The sequence below is a fragment of the Eumetopias jubatus genome, unplaced genomic scaffold, assembly GCF_037043125.1.
Source record: "Eumetopias jubatus isolate StellerSeaLion01/CBP00866 unplaced genomic scaffold, mEumJub1_p1.0 scaffold_7, whole genome shotgun sequence".
In the NCBI taxonomy this organism is placed as follows: Eukaryota; Metazoa; Chordata; class Mammalia; order Carnivora; family Otariidae; genus Eumetopias; species Eumetopias jubatus.
Window position 1 is genome coordinate 48,732,066 of NW_028274813.1, and position 19,394 is coordinate 48,751,459.

Below are 19,394 nucleotides of genomic sequence, written 5' to 3' on the forward strand. Positions count from 1 at the left end.
AGCTACTATAATTATTATAAATTACATGTCTATTTCAATATAGAAATATATTCTAACATTTTAAATTTTAGAGATAGCTTGAATGGTGATATTATGGAGAATAATTTCATATACTGAGCTTTTTAATAAATCATTGTTATTAGTAATTCAATGGAAGTGTGTAACTGATAATATGAGTAATTTTTTAATTATGGCAAAAGTACCAGTTGAAGGAATATAAAGATAAATACAGTGTGCCGTTTCTGTAGGGCAGTTAATACTGACAATCAGTGGGAAGAGAACATACTTCCAATATCGTGGGTCTTGAGGACCAGCTCTGTAGAGTGGTGTGGGCCGAAGAACAGGGTTTCTATACAGGTAAATTACTAGGTTACCATCCCATTTCATTACTTACAAAAACTACTTTAGGAGCATTCTTCCAAGGCAAAAATATATTTTAACGTGTCTGAAAAGTTAATACATCTACTGCTTCTCAATATTTCAAAGTCTGTATGGTTAAGTAAACCTCCACTTTAGACACTTTAAAACATGGTCTTTATAAATTTGGACAAACTAACAACTTAGGGGTAATGGAAAGACAATTGAAGACATTTATTCCGCTACTCAAATAAAGGTGAGGAAAGTTATGATGAGGCTTAATGAGAGACTTTGCTAGGTAAGCACTGAAGGGCAGGAGGCCAGTACTAAACACATACCAGTGTTTGCCCATTTTATCATTTTGCCCAGCTGGATCAATTATTCAAGGAGAAGTTTTTAAATAACTGGGTTATTTAATGAGAAGCTGTAGATAATTTCAAAGTGGCCTGAGAAAATCCATTCTTTCCGAAAGTTGATGTATAGTGTTTTTATCTATCTATTATGATGTTGGGGGATTTCTACAGTCCTTGGGTTAATCTCTCAGTCTCCTGAAGTTCATATAAACTTCCCAGTAAAGAGTGTACAGTGAGTTAAAAATATCTTACAATTGTACTTACTTTCAGAAAGTATATTTCTTCCTGCAGCTTACTAGGAAATTAGTTTACAAATATAAATTAATCTTCTGTTAACATCTTATTCCCATATATTCCATGACATACAATCACTTTAACATAGCATTTTTGTTTCCAATGTTATCTTCTAAATAAAGCCTCCAATTTGGGGAGGGGGAATACACAGTCTGATTAAAATGTTTACACATATTAAATATACAGAGTATATAACAATTTAATTGCTAGTGATCCACTGATACTTATTTTCCGTTTCTTCTTTTTGGGCTCTTTGTTCTTCTCGGTGATTAGCTGCAGTCCAAAATGTTATTTTTTTGAGTACTTGTTGCAGAAGTTTAGGAGGTAATAAAGATATCTGACTTTCTAAAATTATGGCATTTTTGCCAATACAGTCAAGGCATGACCTGTAAATAAAACATAACAGAATTATCAGTTTTTGAACCTTAAGTTATAAAATATTTATACATGTAAGTATTATAAAATTTTTACATGATAATGTATTTCCTCTGTAGTGTTTGGAACATGATAGGATATATGTCCTTCCCAGGGCACCACAGTAATCACATATCTTTATAGCATAGAGGCCATATCTGGCCAAAATCCAATGGAAACAGCAATCACAACTTACCATGCACCACGCATAATGTTATTTAAGCAGAAAAGATTCAGACTTAATTTCAAAGCAGGTTAGTCTATAGCAGATCGTTTTTCGTTTACCCTTCCAGTCCACTAACCACTTAATCTTCTCTGAGAACTATCTTTTTCTTCCATCACCCCAAGAGGAAGGATCTAACCTCCGTTTTTATGCCACAGGACCCATCCTCCCCACGCGGGCGCCGTAACTCACTGCACTGGCACGCCTGACTTACACCAACCCAGAGAGCAGGTCTGGGGAGACGAGTGAGTGGAACAGCAATATAGGAAGAGCCCATGAGAGACCACCTGAGGTCTTCCCCTTCCGGGGCCCTCATGTTCACTCTGTCCCCTTTGGTTCTCCTAGAGAGTGTGTCCGTCTAAATACAGTTCCCTCCTTATCTGAAGCTACGCTGAAGAGGCTTTTGTATTTTAAAACCAAAGAAACTTGATTGAGAACTATCAAGGAAGCCTCTATTTCAACAGATAAACTTTAAATCAAAAAGGTAAGTAAATCTTTTTTAAAAGTTTTAAAGATAGATTCATTTGATTCTGCTGTAGTTAACCTCGGCTGGCACGAGCCTTTATAAGGACTTACACTGTAGATATTTATATCTCCTTCTATGCTTTCACGAAGCCTTTTCTCTCTACTCTGTGAAAACTCTAAGTAAGGAGAGTGAAAATGTTCTACACAGATACAGGAGAAGCACAAGCAAACAACATGAATCTTATGCCTGAGGTAAACTTAACTCTGCTGCTCTGATAACACAAGGGCTCCTGAACCCAGTCCTCGTCCATGAGGCAAGGCAGCCATGAGTCAGATGAGGAGATGCACTCCGTCATTATTATTCATTCACTGATTCAACAAATATTTATTTGCGTACACTACTTAGGAGGAGGAAACCCAATTTTGAGAAAATCCCCATTTCAACTTTTAAAAAATAGATTTGAGAGAGAGAGAGAATGAGGGGGATGGTGGGGCAAAGAGCAGAGAGAGAGAGAGGGAGGGAGAAGCAGGTTCCCTGCTGAGCAGGGAGCCCTGGGGGGGAGCAGGCTCGATCCCAGGACTCTGGGATCATGACCTGAGTGGAAGGCAGACGCTTAACCAACTGAGCCACCCAGGCGCCCCCCCACTATTTCAACTTTCAAGGAGGTTACAATTTAGTGAAGATAAATAATGCTGTGACTGAGATAACAGAAAATTTCCATGACAGGTACAGGGTTCTAGGGAAGAAGAGCCAAGACAACTGCAGCAAGGGAAACTTCCAGATGGGATGTCCAAGCTGAGACCTTGAGGATTCAACAAATCCCCATCCTCTCTCATAGACTAAATAAAAGTAGTCTATGAGAGAGGAACCACCACTGCAAAGCCCTAGAAACGAGAAATTAAAATTTATTACAGAAACTGCAATTGAGAGGTTCAAATATAGTTCTGGCAGTTTGTCCAAGGGCAGTGGGAGCCACTGACTCATCACAGTATAAAATGTGCATATGCCCTGATCCACCAACATCCCTTCTAGGAATTTCCTCCTGAGAAGATATGCAAGCTTTCCAAAAGCATATACAAGAATATTATACATGTAATTTTTTATAATGGTCCAAATTGTAGATATCCTAAATATATATTAATAGACTAGTAAGTAAATTATACTTCCATGAAATAGAATACTGTACAGTCATTACAAACATAAATATAGATCTATAAGTCACTGAATGATTATATATCTATATGAAATATATCCACAATATGAGTTCCAAAAGCAGATTATAAACAGGATGCATAATCTGACCCTTTACACACACACACACACACCTATGTCTACTGCTCTCGCTAAGGGTCCAATGACCTCTTGGCATGGTTAAATCCACCACATTTTTCATTTTAAAGTGTGGGAGGATAGACATCAAACTCTTAACAATGATCATTATAGATGACGGCTCATTTTTTTTACCATATATTTTTCATGTTGTATGAATTTTCTTGTTAAATACATCTTATTTTTATCAGAATAAATAATTGAGGTATTTCTTTTTAAAACTATGTATGCAACCCAATGTATGACGAGCATAAGCCCACAAATACATCAGACCATGTAAGTTCTTTGAGATGAGGACCCACATCCTATTCATCTTTTGTTTTTTCCCAGTGTCTCAACACCGGAAGTGCTAATGTCTTCTGACTGAAAATTTAAAATAAAAAGATGGCTCTGGCTACACTGTGGACTGCGGGGTGTGGCCGATATACCTCACACAGTAATACCACTAAATTCCTGCCAAATTCAAGGTTGAGTTTTATATCCAAGGTTTTTTTAAAAAAAGATTTTTTTAAAGTGATCTCTATACCCAAGGTGGGGCTCAAACTCACAACCCTGACCTGAGGAGTCGCATGCTCCACCGACTGAGCCAGCCAGGCGCCCCTTTTATATTCAAGTTTCGATGCATCGGAATAGGCTCAGCATGGGAACGGCGTATAGGCACTCAGGGCAGCACAGTACTAGGGGCTAAGGGTGCCACCAAGGATTCTGACGGAGGGCCCGCCTCCGTCCCAACCTCAAACACAAGCCCATCCACTCGGGCCTATCGGTTTCCCTCATTTCTCTGCTGGGGCATCTTCCCCATCGCTGTTCAGGCGCCCATCCAAACCCCGTGCTTTCTGGAACCCCAGTCGTGTCCGCAAACACTCCGCCCCGCGGGCTCCCGGCCCCCGCTCCAACTGCTCTCTTGCACGCCGCTCTGTGCAGCCTTCTAGAGAGGCCAGCAGCCCGCCCGCGTCTCCGCGAGCCCCGACCCCGCGCCGCGGCTCTCGCTCCTCCCGCGGCCCCCGGGCGGCGTCACTTCGCCTCGGGGGTCGCCGCTGTTAACGGCTCCTTCTCCCCCGGTCCTTGCCGACTTCGTGTGGAAAACCTGTTGTAGTCTTTACAGCCTCACTCAGGACCGCCTCGGAAACCTTCCCCTTCCAGCTCTGCCCCTGCCGCACAGCCCTGGGTGCGGTTCATCCGCGCCCTCCCTTGCTCCCCGCGCTCGGCCCGGTTCTCCGCACACCACGGTCCCTCCGGCTTAGCTTCCTTTCCTACCCTGCCCGGTCCGTCCGCACTTCACTCTGTTGCCAGCAACTTTACTCCCCTTCCCCGCCGTGCCTTGGCGAGCCGTCCCGGCTAAATTCTGGGGGTGGGGGGGGGGGGACACAGACCCTCGGCACCGTGTCCGTCCCGCGCGGGCCACCTGGCAGCTTCGTGCCGCTGGAGCAGAGCGCGCTTCGGCAGCCGGGCCGTCCCTGCCGGTTCTCTTCCCACCTCCGCCTCAGCCGGGCCCCCGAGGGCTCGGCCGTGTTCCCGGGGCCCCCGTCCGGGCCTTCTCGAAGCCGCTGCGGCCGCGGTTCCCAGTCTCCCCCTCCCACCCGTAAGTTCGGATCCTCACCTCTTCTCCTTTAACCCGACGACCTCACTCACAAGGAAAACCTCGTCAGCGCCCTGTCCCCCACCGTCCAGCCAACAGAGTCCTCTGCCTTCATAGGCCTACTTCCCTCATTATTTTACAGTATTCTTCTTTCTCCTCAACAACTAATTCAATTACCTGTTGACTAAAATCCACCTTCTCCAGACCCTGCTCTGACAATTTTTCCTTCATTATCTTGCGTCCGCCTCTCAGCATATAAACAAATACAGTCACCTTTCAACAGCGAGAGGGTTAGGGGCACCCAGGCCCCACGCAGTAGAAAATCCACACATAACTTTTGACTCCCCCCGAACTTAATCGCTAATAGCCTACTGTTGACTGGAAATCTTATGGATAACACAGTTAATAGACATTTTGTATGTTATATATTATATACTGTATTCTTACAATAAAAAACTGGAAAAAAGAAATGTTATTAAGAAAATCCTAGGGAAGGGGCGCCTGGGTGGCTCAGTCGGTTAAGCGTCTGCCTTCGGCTCAGGTCATGATCCCAGGGTCCTGGGATGGAGTCCCACATCTGCTCCCTGCTCGGTGGGGAGCCTGCTTCTCCCTGTCTCCCTCTGGCCTTTCCCACCACTCATTCTCTCTCTCAAATAAATAAATAAAATATTAAAAGAAAGAAAGAAAATCCTAGGGAAGAGAAAATACACTTATAGTGCTGTGCGGATTTATTGGAAAAAAACCTGTATATAAGTGAACCTGTGTGGTTCAGACCCGTGCTGCTCAACCCTTCCTGTGGGCCTTGGAGAAATGATCCTTGTGATTACTGCCAAACACCATGGCACATTTCAATCCAGATGTTCTGTGACCTCTTTACAATAAGTAGTCTCTCCGTCTTCGGTTCTTTCCTCCCTCCATTTCACACTCCCATTATCTCCTGGTTCGCCTTTCACTTCCCTGTTCATTCTCCTGTGCCGCTTTTCCTCTAACTCCTCAGATGTTATGAGTTCTTAGTGCTCAGTTGTTGGCTTCATCCTTACTCTCAAAACTCTTCTTGGCAGAGCTAACACATGCCCATTTAGACTCCAATGATTCTTTTTTTTTTTTTAAGATTTTATTTACTTATTTGACAGAGAGAGAGAGAGAGCACGCGCACAAGTAGGCAGAGCAGCAGGCAGAGGGAGAAGCAGGCTCCCCACTGAGCAGGGAGCCTGATGTGGGACTCAATCCCAGGACTCTGGGATTGTGACCTGAGCTGAAGGCAGACGCTTAACTGACCAAGCCACCCAGGCACCCATGATTTTTTTTAAAAGTAGGCTCCATGCCCCAACATGGGGCTTGAACTATGACCCTGACATCAAGACCTGAGCTGACATCAAGAGTTGGATGCTTAATCAACTGAGCCACCCAGGAGCCCCTATGCTCCAATGATTCTTTATGTCTAGCCCAGACACCTCTCCATATATTTAACTAGTTAATAAATAGCTCCATTAAAGATACCATGAGTACTTCAAGCTCAAAAGGCTCCAAACCAAATTCATCTTTCTATGCTATCCCACCTTCAAACTCACTTCCTTCTTCACGGACTATCTATTATTAATTCTTCCCTCTTCTTTTCCTACCAAGCCCATTCTACCTCCATCCCTTCTCCAGCTCCATGGCCACTTTCAAGGTCAGCCCCACACTTTGTGCTTGATCACTGCAAGACTCTATTACTCTATTACTTTCCTTACACAGTCACATATCCCTCCAATCTCTTATCCACATTGTTCTCAAAGGAGCTTTCTAACTTGTAATATGATCATCTCATTCTTCTGCTCCAAATTTTTCAATGCTTCTTGATCTCCCACAAGATAATGTAAACTCATCTGCATGAAACACAAAGGCTCTAGATGATATATGGTTTCTGATTTCTTGTCCAACTCCCCACCTCATGCTTGCGTCTAGGAACACTCAAGAATTCAGTTTCCAAAACATACCATACTTGTATATCTTGTACTAACACCCATGCACTGCTTGTTCGTAGCAAATTGTCTCAAATTCTTCTTCTTCTGCAAATACTCCTCTACCCTCACCATCTTAACCACATGGGTAGAGGGTCTTCTTTGCCAATAGTCTCATTAACTTTGTATATGCTTCTCCTAAAGCGATTTTATTTTTCTTTTATAGTTGTTGAAAGCCTGCCTTCTATATTACTAGCAATTTAAGGGAAAGAGCATGACTTTTCACTTCATAGCACAGTGCCTTCTCACGGTAGGCACTTAAATACTATATTTTTTGATCCCTGCATATAAGGAACTTGCAATCTACTTAGGGAAAGGAGTTATGTTCACAGCAAAAGTTAAGTAACAATACAAGACAGTTTAATCGTGACATCAGCAATTTCCAAACTCTGCTTGCACATTAGAATTATGTAGGGGTCTTCCAAAAATTCCTAAGTTCAGGCCACACGCCAGACCAATTAAATCATAACATGTGGGAGTGGAACGCAGGCATCAATACTTTTTGAAGTTCCCTATGAGATTCTAACATGAAGTAACAGAAGGAACCATTGTAGTAACAGAAGGCACAGTTAAGACATTAGGATGGTCCAGTGTGAGCTGGTCCAGTGGTTTTCGAATGGTTCAAGTTGCAGAATGTTTGGATGTTACAGACCACTCCTTGACATCTAGCATGTCAGCTTCTCTCTCACATGCCTTCACCCGTTATTTCCCCTGGATAAAAAAAACCACACTTGGGGGGGACCTGGGTGACTCAGTCAGTTAAGTGTCTGCCTTCTGCTCAGGTCATGATCTCGGGGTCCTGGGATCAAGTCCCCGCACCGGGTTCCCTGCTCAGCGGGGAGTCTGCTTCTCCCTCTCCCTCCTCCTACTCGTACGTGCTCTCTCTCTCTCTTTCTCTCTCACTCACTCTCTCTCTCAAATTAATAAATAAAATCTTAAAAAAAAAAACACACTTGGTCATTGGGCAACTTCTACTTCACTCAGATCCTTCCTCCTGACCCTCACAGGCAGAAACAGGGATTTTTTTTCCACAATCTTCCAACTAAACCTTGTATATACTCCTTTTAAAGTAAGAGTGTATGAGCTAAGACACTATAAGGCATGCCACCAATTTAATAACAGCTTTGGTGTTAAAAAAAAAAAGAAATTCTACTAAATTAAATGCATATATATGTGTGTCTATTATTGGACACACACTGATTTCAGAAAAGTTAAAATATGAAATATTTCAGGCTTAGAATCAAGGAAATACAGTATGTTTAATATTCCCATATGAACTAAATGCAATTTTATGCACAAAATAAAAATATGATTGTAACCGTATATTTTAATTTTTAAAAATCACATTTGTGTATGGTTCACTATTACAAATATGATTATACTTTTAGGAAGATGAAAACATTTTCTTAAATTCAAGTCATAAACTCCTTGAAAAATTATCACACTTCCCAAAAAGGAAGATGAAAGAAATTATATCTTAATAGCATATAATACCATAGCTTAATATGTATATTAATACACTTAATATGTATACATATACATATATATATGTATATAGCTATATATATATAATAAATAGTATATATATGCAATATATGTATTTGCTATTAAGATATGTTAATTTCTTTCATCTTCCTTTGTATATATGTATATATGTATATAACATATATATACATAAAATGAATTTACTTACCTGAGTAGTGAATAAGGCTGTGTTTGAAAGATCAATAAATCATTACAGTGGCCCTAATCAACATAAAAAAAGAATTATCAAGGTGTTTAAAAGAATAAAAATGCATTAATAATTTAATATTTTTATTTTGTAAATGTAAAAGAGGTTATGTACAGCAGCAAATAAATCTCTCTCCCTCTAGTTATTCACAAACACACACACACCATACATATACAGACACACACCTGCTAGCCACACAAACTGTGGGTACATCGCTACCATTTCTCAGTGACCAAGTTTTTACCTAACAACAACCTACACAATTGCAAATTTAAAACTCAGATACATGTTTTTCTCTTAGAACAGTGAGTTCAAAATCAGAAAAGTAGTGATTTTCAAGCTTTTTTGTTTTTAAGCAGAACTTTCCTCTTCCAAATGATTCTTACTTTAGAATCTCTTTATCTTGTCTCTTTTCCAAATGGTCCCAGGATGCCCTGGGAATTCTTCATTTGGAAAGCTCAGATCCAGAAGATTTTTTGAATAATGATTCTCTCATCTAAAAGTTAATGTGGAAGAATCAGCAGAAAAATGTCCCTAATCCTTTCAAATAAGTCTTTAAAATTTCATAACTTATGATCATGATTTTAATCAGGATTCCTATTTTAATGATAAACTCTATCCTACCAATTTCTAGCGCCAAGAAAAAGAAGATAAACCACAAAATTTGCTTTTTAATTAAATGCAAAATCGTGGTTTTAATCTTTTGTTGAAGCACTGAATTCTCAGCCAAAGAAAGTTCTAAAACTTTCAATGTACGTAACGTTTAAATTGGAGGCTTCCAAACTATAAAGTAAACCAAATCCCCTGGAGAGAAGCCAGCTCATTTCAGGTTTCGCCACTTGGCAAGCACAACTCTGGAGATAACTATGTCTGAAAAGACGTCAGGGAGAGAACTGGCCCCAATGTGGCTGGATTCTGGCTGATGCCTCCTGTCCCTGCCAGCTCAGAGTTCTGCTGTTCCCAAACGTCCTCCACAAACCAGAGCAACCAATCCTGAGCTCCTGTCCCATCACAACACAGTAGGAGCGTGGCCACCTTGCTCTGAATTTCCCAAGGTGCAAGGAGTGAAAGAACAATACTCTCCAAATGCCACTCATTTATTTCTTTGACCTTAGTTTTATCAAATTTTAAAACTGGAATGCTTTAATCTTAAATATAAAATGGGTAAAGCAGTGGCAAAAGACACATAAAGTAAAAAGAAAATACACTTTAAAATTTCAAGCTACTTTCCTCTTGATGGGAGAAGCTAGCATTGGTGTTCTAGTTATTAAGTGAGGTAGCAAATTTCATGAGTATTTATTACTATATTTAGTAGTTTATATATGCATTATATATATTCTTATAAAATATCAATTATAACTTGCTAATATTTTAATTTAATACAATTATGAACACCCATACTATGGTGAGACTCAAAGAGAAAAGGAAGAGTCATCCTTTAAAAGCTTTTCTTAATAATTTGACTAATGAGGTTAATAGACCTAGTTTGATTTGTAAACTCAAAATACCCTGAAATACTTCACAAAAGCCACTCATTCTGAAGATTAATCACACTACAGAGTAACATTTCATATTCTTCCATATTTTGCAATGTGGGACTATCAACAATTTTAGTTTGAATAATAAAACTACTCAGAGGAAATATTTAGATATGAAATTTTCTTACTGTATCCAAGGAAAGTAAATCATCTTTGCTCCCACCAAATACCATTATTTCATTTTCTTTCCCCAAACAGGCTGTATGCCATAACCTATAATTGAAAATTATAAGCAGAGTAAAATACTATGAAAAAAGAAACTGTATGTGACATATAAGTCAATTTTAAACTGCACACTTCACATTTAATCTATTTCAAAATGGGCATGATTGAACTTGAACCTTTGGCATATCCTAAAAAAGATTTTGAAGATTCCTCTAGAATCACTAAAACATTAGCTTCTCATTAAATCACGTCAATGAAGGAGATGACCCCTAATAACTTTTTTCTACTATACCCCCCCAACCTTTTTCTGCCTTTTTATCTCATAGACATTATCACTGAAATAAAATTAATTAAAAAGGAACTAATCATCCTATTGCTGAACTGGACCTTTTCCCCAATTTTCTTATTACTATCTGCCACGTTACTGTTTTGAACATTTTCAACTTTTCTTTCCTGTTCTCTGTTTCCCATCATCTGACAAACCCAACTTGGCCATCCCTTCACATTTACACTGTCACACTACTTATCACTCTGGGCACAGAATATCAGACTTGTTCCTCATTTTTTTGTCTCTAGTCTCTCTCGACTACATTTAAGCTGATAACATTTTTCAAATGTTTTTAACCATGGATATGTCCTGGTCAGGAAGCAACTGTGCCATCTTTCTTAGCTCATATGCACGATCAACAATTATTTTTTTTCCCCATAATTCTTAATTCTTGCCCCCCCCGCCCCACAATGAACCCTCTACTCTGGCCAAGTTCATTTATTTGTGTCCCCTAAGAGAATCTATCTGTAGGCTTTTGTTCACCCTGTTTCTTATGCTTAAGATAATAAATCATTCTTTCAGGGCTTTAAAGACAGGTTCAAAATCCCCAGGAAGTATCCAAATGCCTAAACAAACTGGCTCTGTTGCCCTCCCTGGTTAGCACTTTTGAACATTTATGTGCTCATTTTATAATCTTCTGACTTACATTTGAAGATAAACTGCTCTATATACTACTTTAATTATTTGCTGTGTGGATCTTCTAAAGGTCCAAACATGAGGTCCTTAGATAAAACTTGCCAGTGGTGTGCTGGAAATGGCTTACCGGCTCAGTGAAACCAGTTCTGCCTGTCTCTATCCAAATCCATGTTCAGTGCCATCATGGAGAGAGCTTGAAATTGGCCATGGTAAAAACCAGCAAATGCTACAAATTTGGGCTTTTCATTTTGTTTTTCCTGGAAAGCAGTTGTTAACCCTTTCCCAGCACACCACTGCAACGTGGGAAATCTGATTTTATGCTTCTCCTTAAAAAGGCCTAAATATGGTGTTCTGCATCCAGTGGGTGCTCAAAAACTCTAATTAACAAAAGCAAATACAAAAAACCACCATAATTTACTCAATTATTAAATAAATTGTTTCATAAGAGCATCTAATGTTCTTTTGGAAATGGTCTGATAGCTCACAGTCATCTCCAATTTCACCTTACTTACAAAGCATAATCTTATGTTTGGTAAAATTCAATATTTCTGGGAGCTCTAACTCTCAGGACAAAAACATACATGTAAAGTTCTCAATTTTAGAAGGTAAATCAAGAATTTTACAAAGTCATTGCTTTGACTCTGAGAGAATTTTGATGACTTCCTTAATAGACCAAATTGCTGAAGCAACAGATACCCCAATTATACATTATCACTTATTTTATTACCACATAACTTGTTTTTAGTACATTTATCCTTTTCACTTAACTCCCACAACTGCAAACAGTAGGATTATGCACAACTGGTTACATCAAGTACTTTCCTCAAACGATCACTCACACATTCAATGACAGTTGCACTCGGGACCCACGATAGAACTGAGTCATAAGAGATTTTGTTTAGGAACTACTCTGCCCAATTCTCCAACTTATATGTTAGAACATAAATTGATATAAGTCTTCATCGACACCCAGATTATGGTGTGGGCTTGGGGATGGGGAACCGGATAAAGGAAATGGAATACAAGGAACGTTTAATTTCTGGGAGAGAGGGCCATGTGTAACCTCGGCAACAGTCATGAGATCTGTCAGGAAGTACCTGAGGCTCTGTAAGTCAACACTTTGTTGGACTTCTTTTATAGACCCGTTAAAAAAAGGGTCCTTGCTGACAGCCACTTGTACAGGCAGTTAGATATGGCTAGATAGATGGCCTTTCGACCAAGCCTTGCTCTAACTAAGGTGAGACCTGGAAGAGAGAGCACCACCCTACAGAATAGTGGTTTTCAACCAGGGCTGATTTTTGCCCCCAAAAGACGTTTGACAATATCTGAAATATTTTTGATTGTCACAACTCCAGGTGTGGGGGGGGGGAGGGGCAGTACTACCGGCCTCTAGTGGGTGAAGGCCACAGATGCTGCTAAACATCCTCCAGTGCACCGGACACCCCTAGTGACAAAGAATAATTTGGTCCAAAATGTCAATAGTGCTGAGGTCAAGAAACCCTGCTGTAGGATTACAAGAGGAGAATTGGGCCATTTACATTTCAAATTATAACTTGAAACAGTTTGCACAAAATGTATTTAGATGTTAAATGCTCACTCATAAAAAATTAGTACACACACACACACACACACACACACACACACACGTTCTCCTTACACTGAACTGTACCCCACCTGTGCTCCTCCTCACCTCATACCTGAAGATAGATCTGCCTCTGTCTTATCTGCCTTAGGGAAACTCTGGCCTGGACTTCATCATCGAAGAACACTGGAAAGCCTTTCCTGCCTCGATTTTGTTGACATCTAGCTTGCAACCTGATGTTTTGTCTATAGACTGAGAGTTTATGTCCTCTCACAGCTGCTCTAAACTTATCACCTAAACATTCTAATAAAGCATATTGTTTACATGACACATCAGCTGAATTCAAAGAAATCTCTTTACATAGCTCAGTTCTAACTGATATTATTATTAGTAATAGTTGTGTTGCTCTAATTACTTATTAAGGATTGAATTATAAAATAGGAGCAATTTAAAAATTAAACATATTCTTACTACGACTTTGGTCCAGAATTAATGCATTCGTACAATTAAATGACTGGAAGAGAACTAAGAGCTTCTCCAATCCAAGTCCCTCATTTCATGGGATGAAGAAATTAATGCTCAGTTTCTTTAAGTGACTTTCCCAAAGCCAAAAAGCTAAGTAGTAGCTGAGCAAGGACTAGAACGCTGGGCTCCCATATCTTAATATAAAACTCTTTATATTAAAAAATGCATTTCAAAAGATCCAAATTGCTAAAATAATACATTCCAATGAATTTTTACACATGAAACTGTAAGAATCACATATGTAATTATGATAAACTCTAAATGTTTTATACATATTAATATAGCTACAGACACTGAAATATATACACATTTTTTCAGGCCTTTTTCTCAGGTAAGTTACTTAATTGCCACTTTAAATTAAACTTCTGAAATGCATACCAGTAAGTTGACTTCACACTTGTATACATAATCTATAGCAAAAAAAAATTCTGAAATACATGGCATGCAAAAGAGTAAACTCTATTACTAACTGTAATGATTATAATGTGTTGACTCTGAATTTCCTATGAATATATTTTTATTACACTACTGTCTCAAATTAGAAAAAAAAGAATTACAATACTAATGTGGTTTTCTTTGTACAGTTGACCCTTGAACAACGCAGGGGTTGGGGTGCTGATACCCTCCAGCGTCGAAAATCGACATATAATTTTTGGCTCCTCAAAACTTAAGTACTAATAGCCTACCGTTGACCAGAGGCCTTATCAATAGCATAAAGTCAATTAATACATATTTTGTATGTTATATGTATTACGTACTGTATTCTTACAATAAAGTAAGCTAGAGAAAACATTATAAACAAAACACAACAAATAAATAAAAAGCAAACTCAGACCTACGAATACAGAGAATAAACTGATGATTGACAGAGGAAAAGGGAGTGGGGAGGATGGGCAAAACGGGGGGAGGGGACTGGGAGACACAGGCTTCCAGTTACGGATGCGTAAGTCATGGGAATAAAAGGTACAGCCTACGGAATACAGTCAATGACACTGTAGTAGCATCATATGGTGACAGATGGTGCCTACGATTATGGCGAGCATAGGTTAATGTATAGAGTTGTTAAATCACCGTGTTGTACACCTGAAACTAATGTAACACTGTGCGTCAACTACATTCACATTTTAAAAAAGAAAATGTTATTAAGAAACTCATATGGAAAATACATTTACAGTACTGTGTTTATTAAAAAAAATCCACGTAGGGGCGACTGGGTGGCTCAGTCGTCGGGCGACTGCCTTCGGCTCGGGTTGTGGTCCCAGGGTCCTGGGATCGAGTCCCGCATCGGGCTCCCTGCTCCGCAGGAGGCCGGCTTCTCCCTCTCCCACTCCCCCTGCTTGTGCTCCCTCTCTCACTGTGTCTCTCTCTGTCAAATAAATAAATACAATCTTTAAAAAAACAAAACAAAATCCATGTAGTAAGTGGATCCATGCAATTCAAACTTGTGTTGTTCAAGGATCAATTGTAGTCTAATAATGTATTTTTTCTACAACTTTTACTCTATAATATATGACAAATAATTAACATATGTCTTTTCCAAAAATGCATATTAATGAATACATCAGTTAATTAAAATAACAATCTGCCATCTATTTGATCAACATGAAAGTAATTTTCTCACTAAATTACAAAAAACCTCTTCCAAAAACAAGTAACTACTAAAGCCATCCCCATTCCTGTCTACTTATCAAAAATATTAACATTATATGATACTTCCAATTTCTTAGCCTTTTCATATTATCAGGGAAGATTATACATTTACCTAATTTACCTATAGTTTACCTAAAAGGGTAACATTTTCAAATATGCAAATATGGATGAAAACAGAATAGGCCATTTCTAACAATCAGACATAATTAAAATGATAATTAAATTACTTAGGTAACATCAAGCTTCTTTGAAAGATATCTTTCTTGATGATTTACAATTTTAATGGCAAACACTACAAAATCAGTGCTATATTTTAATACTCCAGAAATTCTTAACTATTTTACTATTCATTAACTTCTAGACTTACCTGGGTCTTGTTTTAGGTAAGTGTGTAAGTTGTTTCCAACCATTTGTTATGACATTATAAATCCAACCATCACCTGTAATTATGACAGTTCAGAAATTAAGATTAGGTCTTTGGGATAAAATTTAAATTTTTTCCCAAATTTATCTGCTACATTTATGCAACTATCTTTTGTGTGTATGCATATTTTCTCACAAAAATTTTCAGAGATATACAAAAGTAGAGTGACCATGACAATGAACCTTCACATACCCCAGATTCAACAACTATCAAGATTTTGTCACAGGTGCTCCATTTAGCTCTTTTTTGTTATTCTTGTGGCTCAATTGCTCTGAAGCAAATCCTAGATCTCCTGTCATTTTCCCCATATATACTTCAGTAAACATTGCTTTAAAAAATACACGAACCATGAGAGATGATGGACTCTGAAAAACAAACTGAGGGTTCTAGAGGGGAGGGGGTTAGGGGGATGGGTTAGCCTGGTGATGGGTATTGAGGAGGGCACGTTCTGCATGGAGCACTGGGTGTTATGAACAAACAATGAATCATGGAACACTGCACCAAAAACTAATGATGTAATATATGGTGATTAACATAACAATAAAAAAAATACAGTGTTTACAGAACCACAGTGCCATCATCTCATTGCCACAATGCCATTATCAGAGTCAACAAAATTAAAATAATTCTTTTTTTAAAAGATTTTATTTATTTATTTGGGAGAGAGAACGAGTGGGGTGAGGGGCAGAGAGAGAAGCAGGTTCTCCACTGAGCAGGGAGCCCAGTGTGGGGCTTGATTCCAGGCCCCTGGGATCATGACCCAAGCCCGAAGGCAGACGCTTAACCAGTTGAGCCACCCAGGAGCCCCAAAATAATTCTTGGTGTCATATAATACCCAGAAGTTAAGCCCAGGAGGACACTGACTGAACTAAGAGTTAGGACATGGAATTCCCCACATGTCAATGACCAAAAACACCAAATAGGATTTCAAAATGTTACAGCTCAAAAAGACATGATATTAAACAACACCTACTGAAACAAATAGATGTTAGTTTTTTATTAGACTCCAAATCTCTTTTAATTAAAAACCTTCAAATTGGAGAAGCATAATCATCTGCAATAACTAAAATCCCCTACTAGAAACTCCTGTTTCTCTAACCAGCTTTTGGAGTTTGTTTGCTGCCTGATTGATGCTCAATAAATTGTTGTTGAAAATAAAAAGTTGTTTCCAGATCCTATATGGAATTGCATAAATGAGGTTTCTTATGAAAACCCCTCTAGTCATGGAAAACTTCTGAGTTAAGAAAACACAAGATATCTAACCTATCAAACTAAGAAGTGGATACTCTTAGTCATTTGTCTATCCTGATACCACAATTTTACTGCTGGGGAAAAAAAAAACCCTATTACAAAACCATAGCCATTGGAATCAGCAGTAACAGGAGTTTAAAGATTCTGGCTAAGCACTTTCCTTTAGAGTTCTGGAACAAAAAGAGAAGCAACTGGCCTTCCCACCTTATATTTCCAGAGCCTTCTGGGGAAGACTGTTCTTCTAATCCCCATTCCAGCCTACAGTGTAAGTATCTGGATCAAAAATCAGGAAGGCACAGAATCACAGAATATTATAGTTGAAAGGGGCTTTAATTCATCTAGGTTCAACCATCACCCTTTCTTTTCTATATACCTAGGAAACAGGAGAACATGGAGAGCCAAAGGTACTAAAGCAAAGGGGTCTTCTAATTCTTTTATATAAACATACAGCTGGGGATAAAGGTAAGCCAGACAATTAAAAAAGAAAGAAAGACACCTTACGTATCAAATACAATTAAGAAAAAAGAATGAGAGAATAATTGTAGGCTAAACTTTAATTGACTTACTTAATGGAATATTGTCTGCACTTAGTCCACCAAATAGAAAAAGTTTATCATCAGCTATTGGTGTTAAAGTATGCCATGACCGATGTTTGGGGTTTTCTCCATTAACAGGAATCCTGTGGCAAGGGAAAAAAAATATAAAAATCTAGTTACTATGTTAGTCAAAATAAAAGGTTTCCGATCATCTCAGATTAAAGTAAAAAACTGCCTTCATGGGGCACCTAGGTGGCTCAGTAGTTAAGCATCTGCCTTCAGCTCAGGTCATGATCTCAGGGTCCTGGGATCGAGCCCTACATCGGGCTCCCTGCTTGGCGGGAAGCCTGCTTCTCCCTCTCCCACTCCCCCTGCTTGTGTTCCCCCTCTCACTGTGTCTCTTTCTGTCAGATAAATAAAATCTTAAAAAAAAAAAAGTTTACAAAACAAAAAAAACCTGCCTTCACTACTTTTACAAAAAGCTGATTTTACTATCTCTACCTGCATTAAGATTAAGATTTTAAAAACATTCTGAAATGCTTAGATGAATTGAAACAATCTTTCTGGGGCGCCTGGGTGGCTCAGTCATTAAGCATCTGCCTTCGGCTCAGGTCATGATCCCAGGGTCCTGGGACCAAGCCCCGCATCGGGCTCCCTGCTCAGCGGGAAGCCTGCTTCTCCCTCTCCCACTCCCCCTGCTTGTGTTCCCTCTCTCGCTGTGTCTCTCTCTGTCAAATAAGTAAATTAAAAATCTTAAAAAATAAATAAATAAACAATCTTTCCATTTAGTTCTATTCCACCTGGTCACAGAACACAGACTGAAAATTATGAAGTCAATTCCCAGTTAATTCCGGCGCATACTTCATATCATTCTTGTTTAATCCATATAACTTCTTCAGTTTTTCAACATAATTATTTTCATGTCTGTAACTTTTTATTGTTGGCCCATGTTTAATTTTATATTTTCAGCTGATTTCTTCAAGGATATTATGGGGTTTGGGTGTTGTTGCTTTTACTTTGGTTTACTTGCTGTACAACTTCCCAAGCTTCCTTAGCTGAAAATGCTAGCTACTCTAGCTTCAAAATAAAAGTATGCAGGGGCGCCTGGTTGGCTAAGTCAGGTAAGGAGCTGCCTTCAGCTAGGGTCATGATCCAGGGTCCTGGGATTGAGCCCCTGACTGTCAGGCTCCCTGCTCAATGGGGGGGTCTGCCTCTCCTTCTCCCTCTGCTCCGCCCCCCTCTCATGCTCCGGGTCTCTCTGTCTCTCTCAAATAAATGAATAAAATCTTTTAAATAAATAAATTAATTAATTAATTAAAAAAATAAAAATAAAATAAAAGTAGGCCTGGGTGGCACAGTCAGATAAGTGTCTGTGTTCGGCTCAGGTCATGATTCCAGGGTCCTGGGATTGAGTCCGGCATTGGGCTCCCTGCTCAGCAGGAGGCCTGCTTCTCCCTCTGCCTCTCCCACCAACCCTGCCTTGTGCTCTCTCTCTCTCCTCACTCTCTCTCTCTCAAATAAATAAAATCTAAAAAACAAAACAAAAAAACAAAGACATCCCAAGAAAAGAAAATGATAGGCCAATATTGCTCATGAACATAGATGCAAAAATCCTCACCAAAATATTAGTAAATCAAATCCAAAAAATTAAAAGAATTATACACCATGACCAAATAAGACTTATTCCCAGTATGCAGGTCTGTTCAACATTCAAAAAGCAGCTAATGGAATCCATCATATCAATAAGCCTAAAGAAAAATCAAATGATCATATCAATAGAAGCAGAAAAATAGAAGCATTGGGTTTCCTGCTTAGCAGGGAGTCTGCTCCTCTCTCTCTCTCTCTCTCTCTTTGTCCCTCCCCACTGCTCGTTCTCTCAAATAAATAAATAAAATCTTAAAAAAAAAGTATGTAAACCATTCCAGTTCCAGGATAAACCTCTAAGGACTCCAAAACAAATACTGTCCTATTCTTAAAAAAATAAAAACCTAAGTACAAAAGTTTAATTT

General features: G+C 39.1%; 1 protein-coding gene across 1 annotated transcript in view; it reads right to left on the bottom strand.

Moving 5' to 3' along the window:
- Positions 1-1,092: 1,092 nt before the first annotated feature.
- Positions 1,093-19,394, bottom strand: part of KLHDC1 (kelch domain containing 1) — a 49,173-nt gene continuing 30,871 nt past the window's right edge. The window contains exons 9-13 of the mRNA XM_028101383.2: positions 17,416-17,528; positions 15,542-15,614; positions 10,417-10,501; positions 8,712-8,764; positions 1,093-1,390 (exon numbers count right to left, since the gene is read on the bottom strand). Coding sequence (XP_027957184.1) covers positions 1,204-1,390; positions 8,712-8,764; positions 10,417-10,501; positions 15,542-15,614; positions 17,416-17,528 — 511 coding nt within the window. The 3' untranslated portion in view covers positions 1,093-1,203. The remainder of the gene's footprint in view (positions 1,391-8,711; positions 8,765-10,416; positions 10,502-15,541; positions 15,615-17,415; positions 17,529-19,394) is intronic.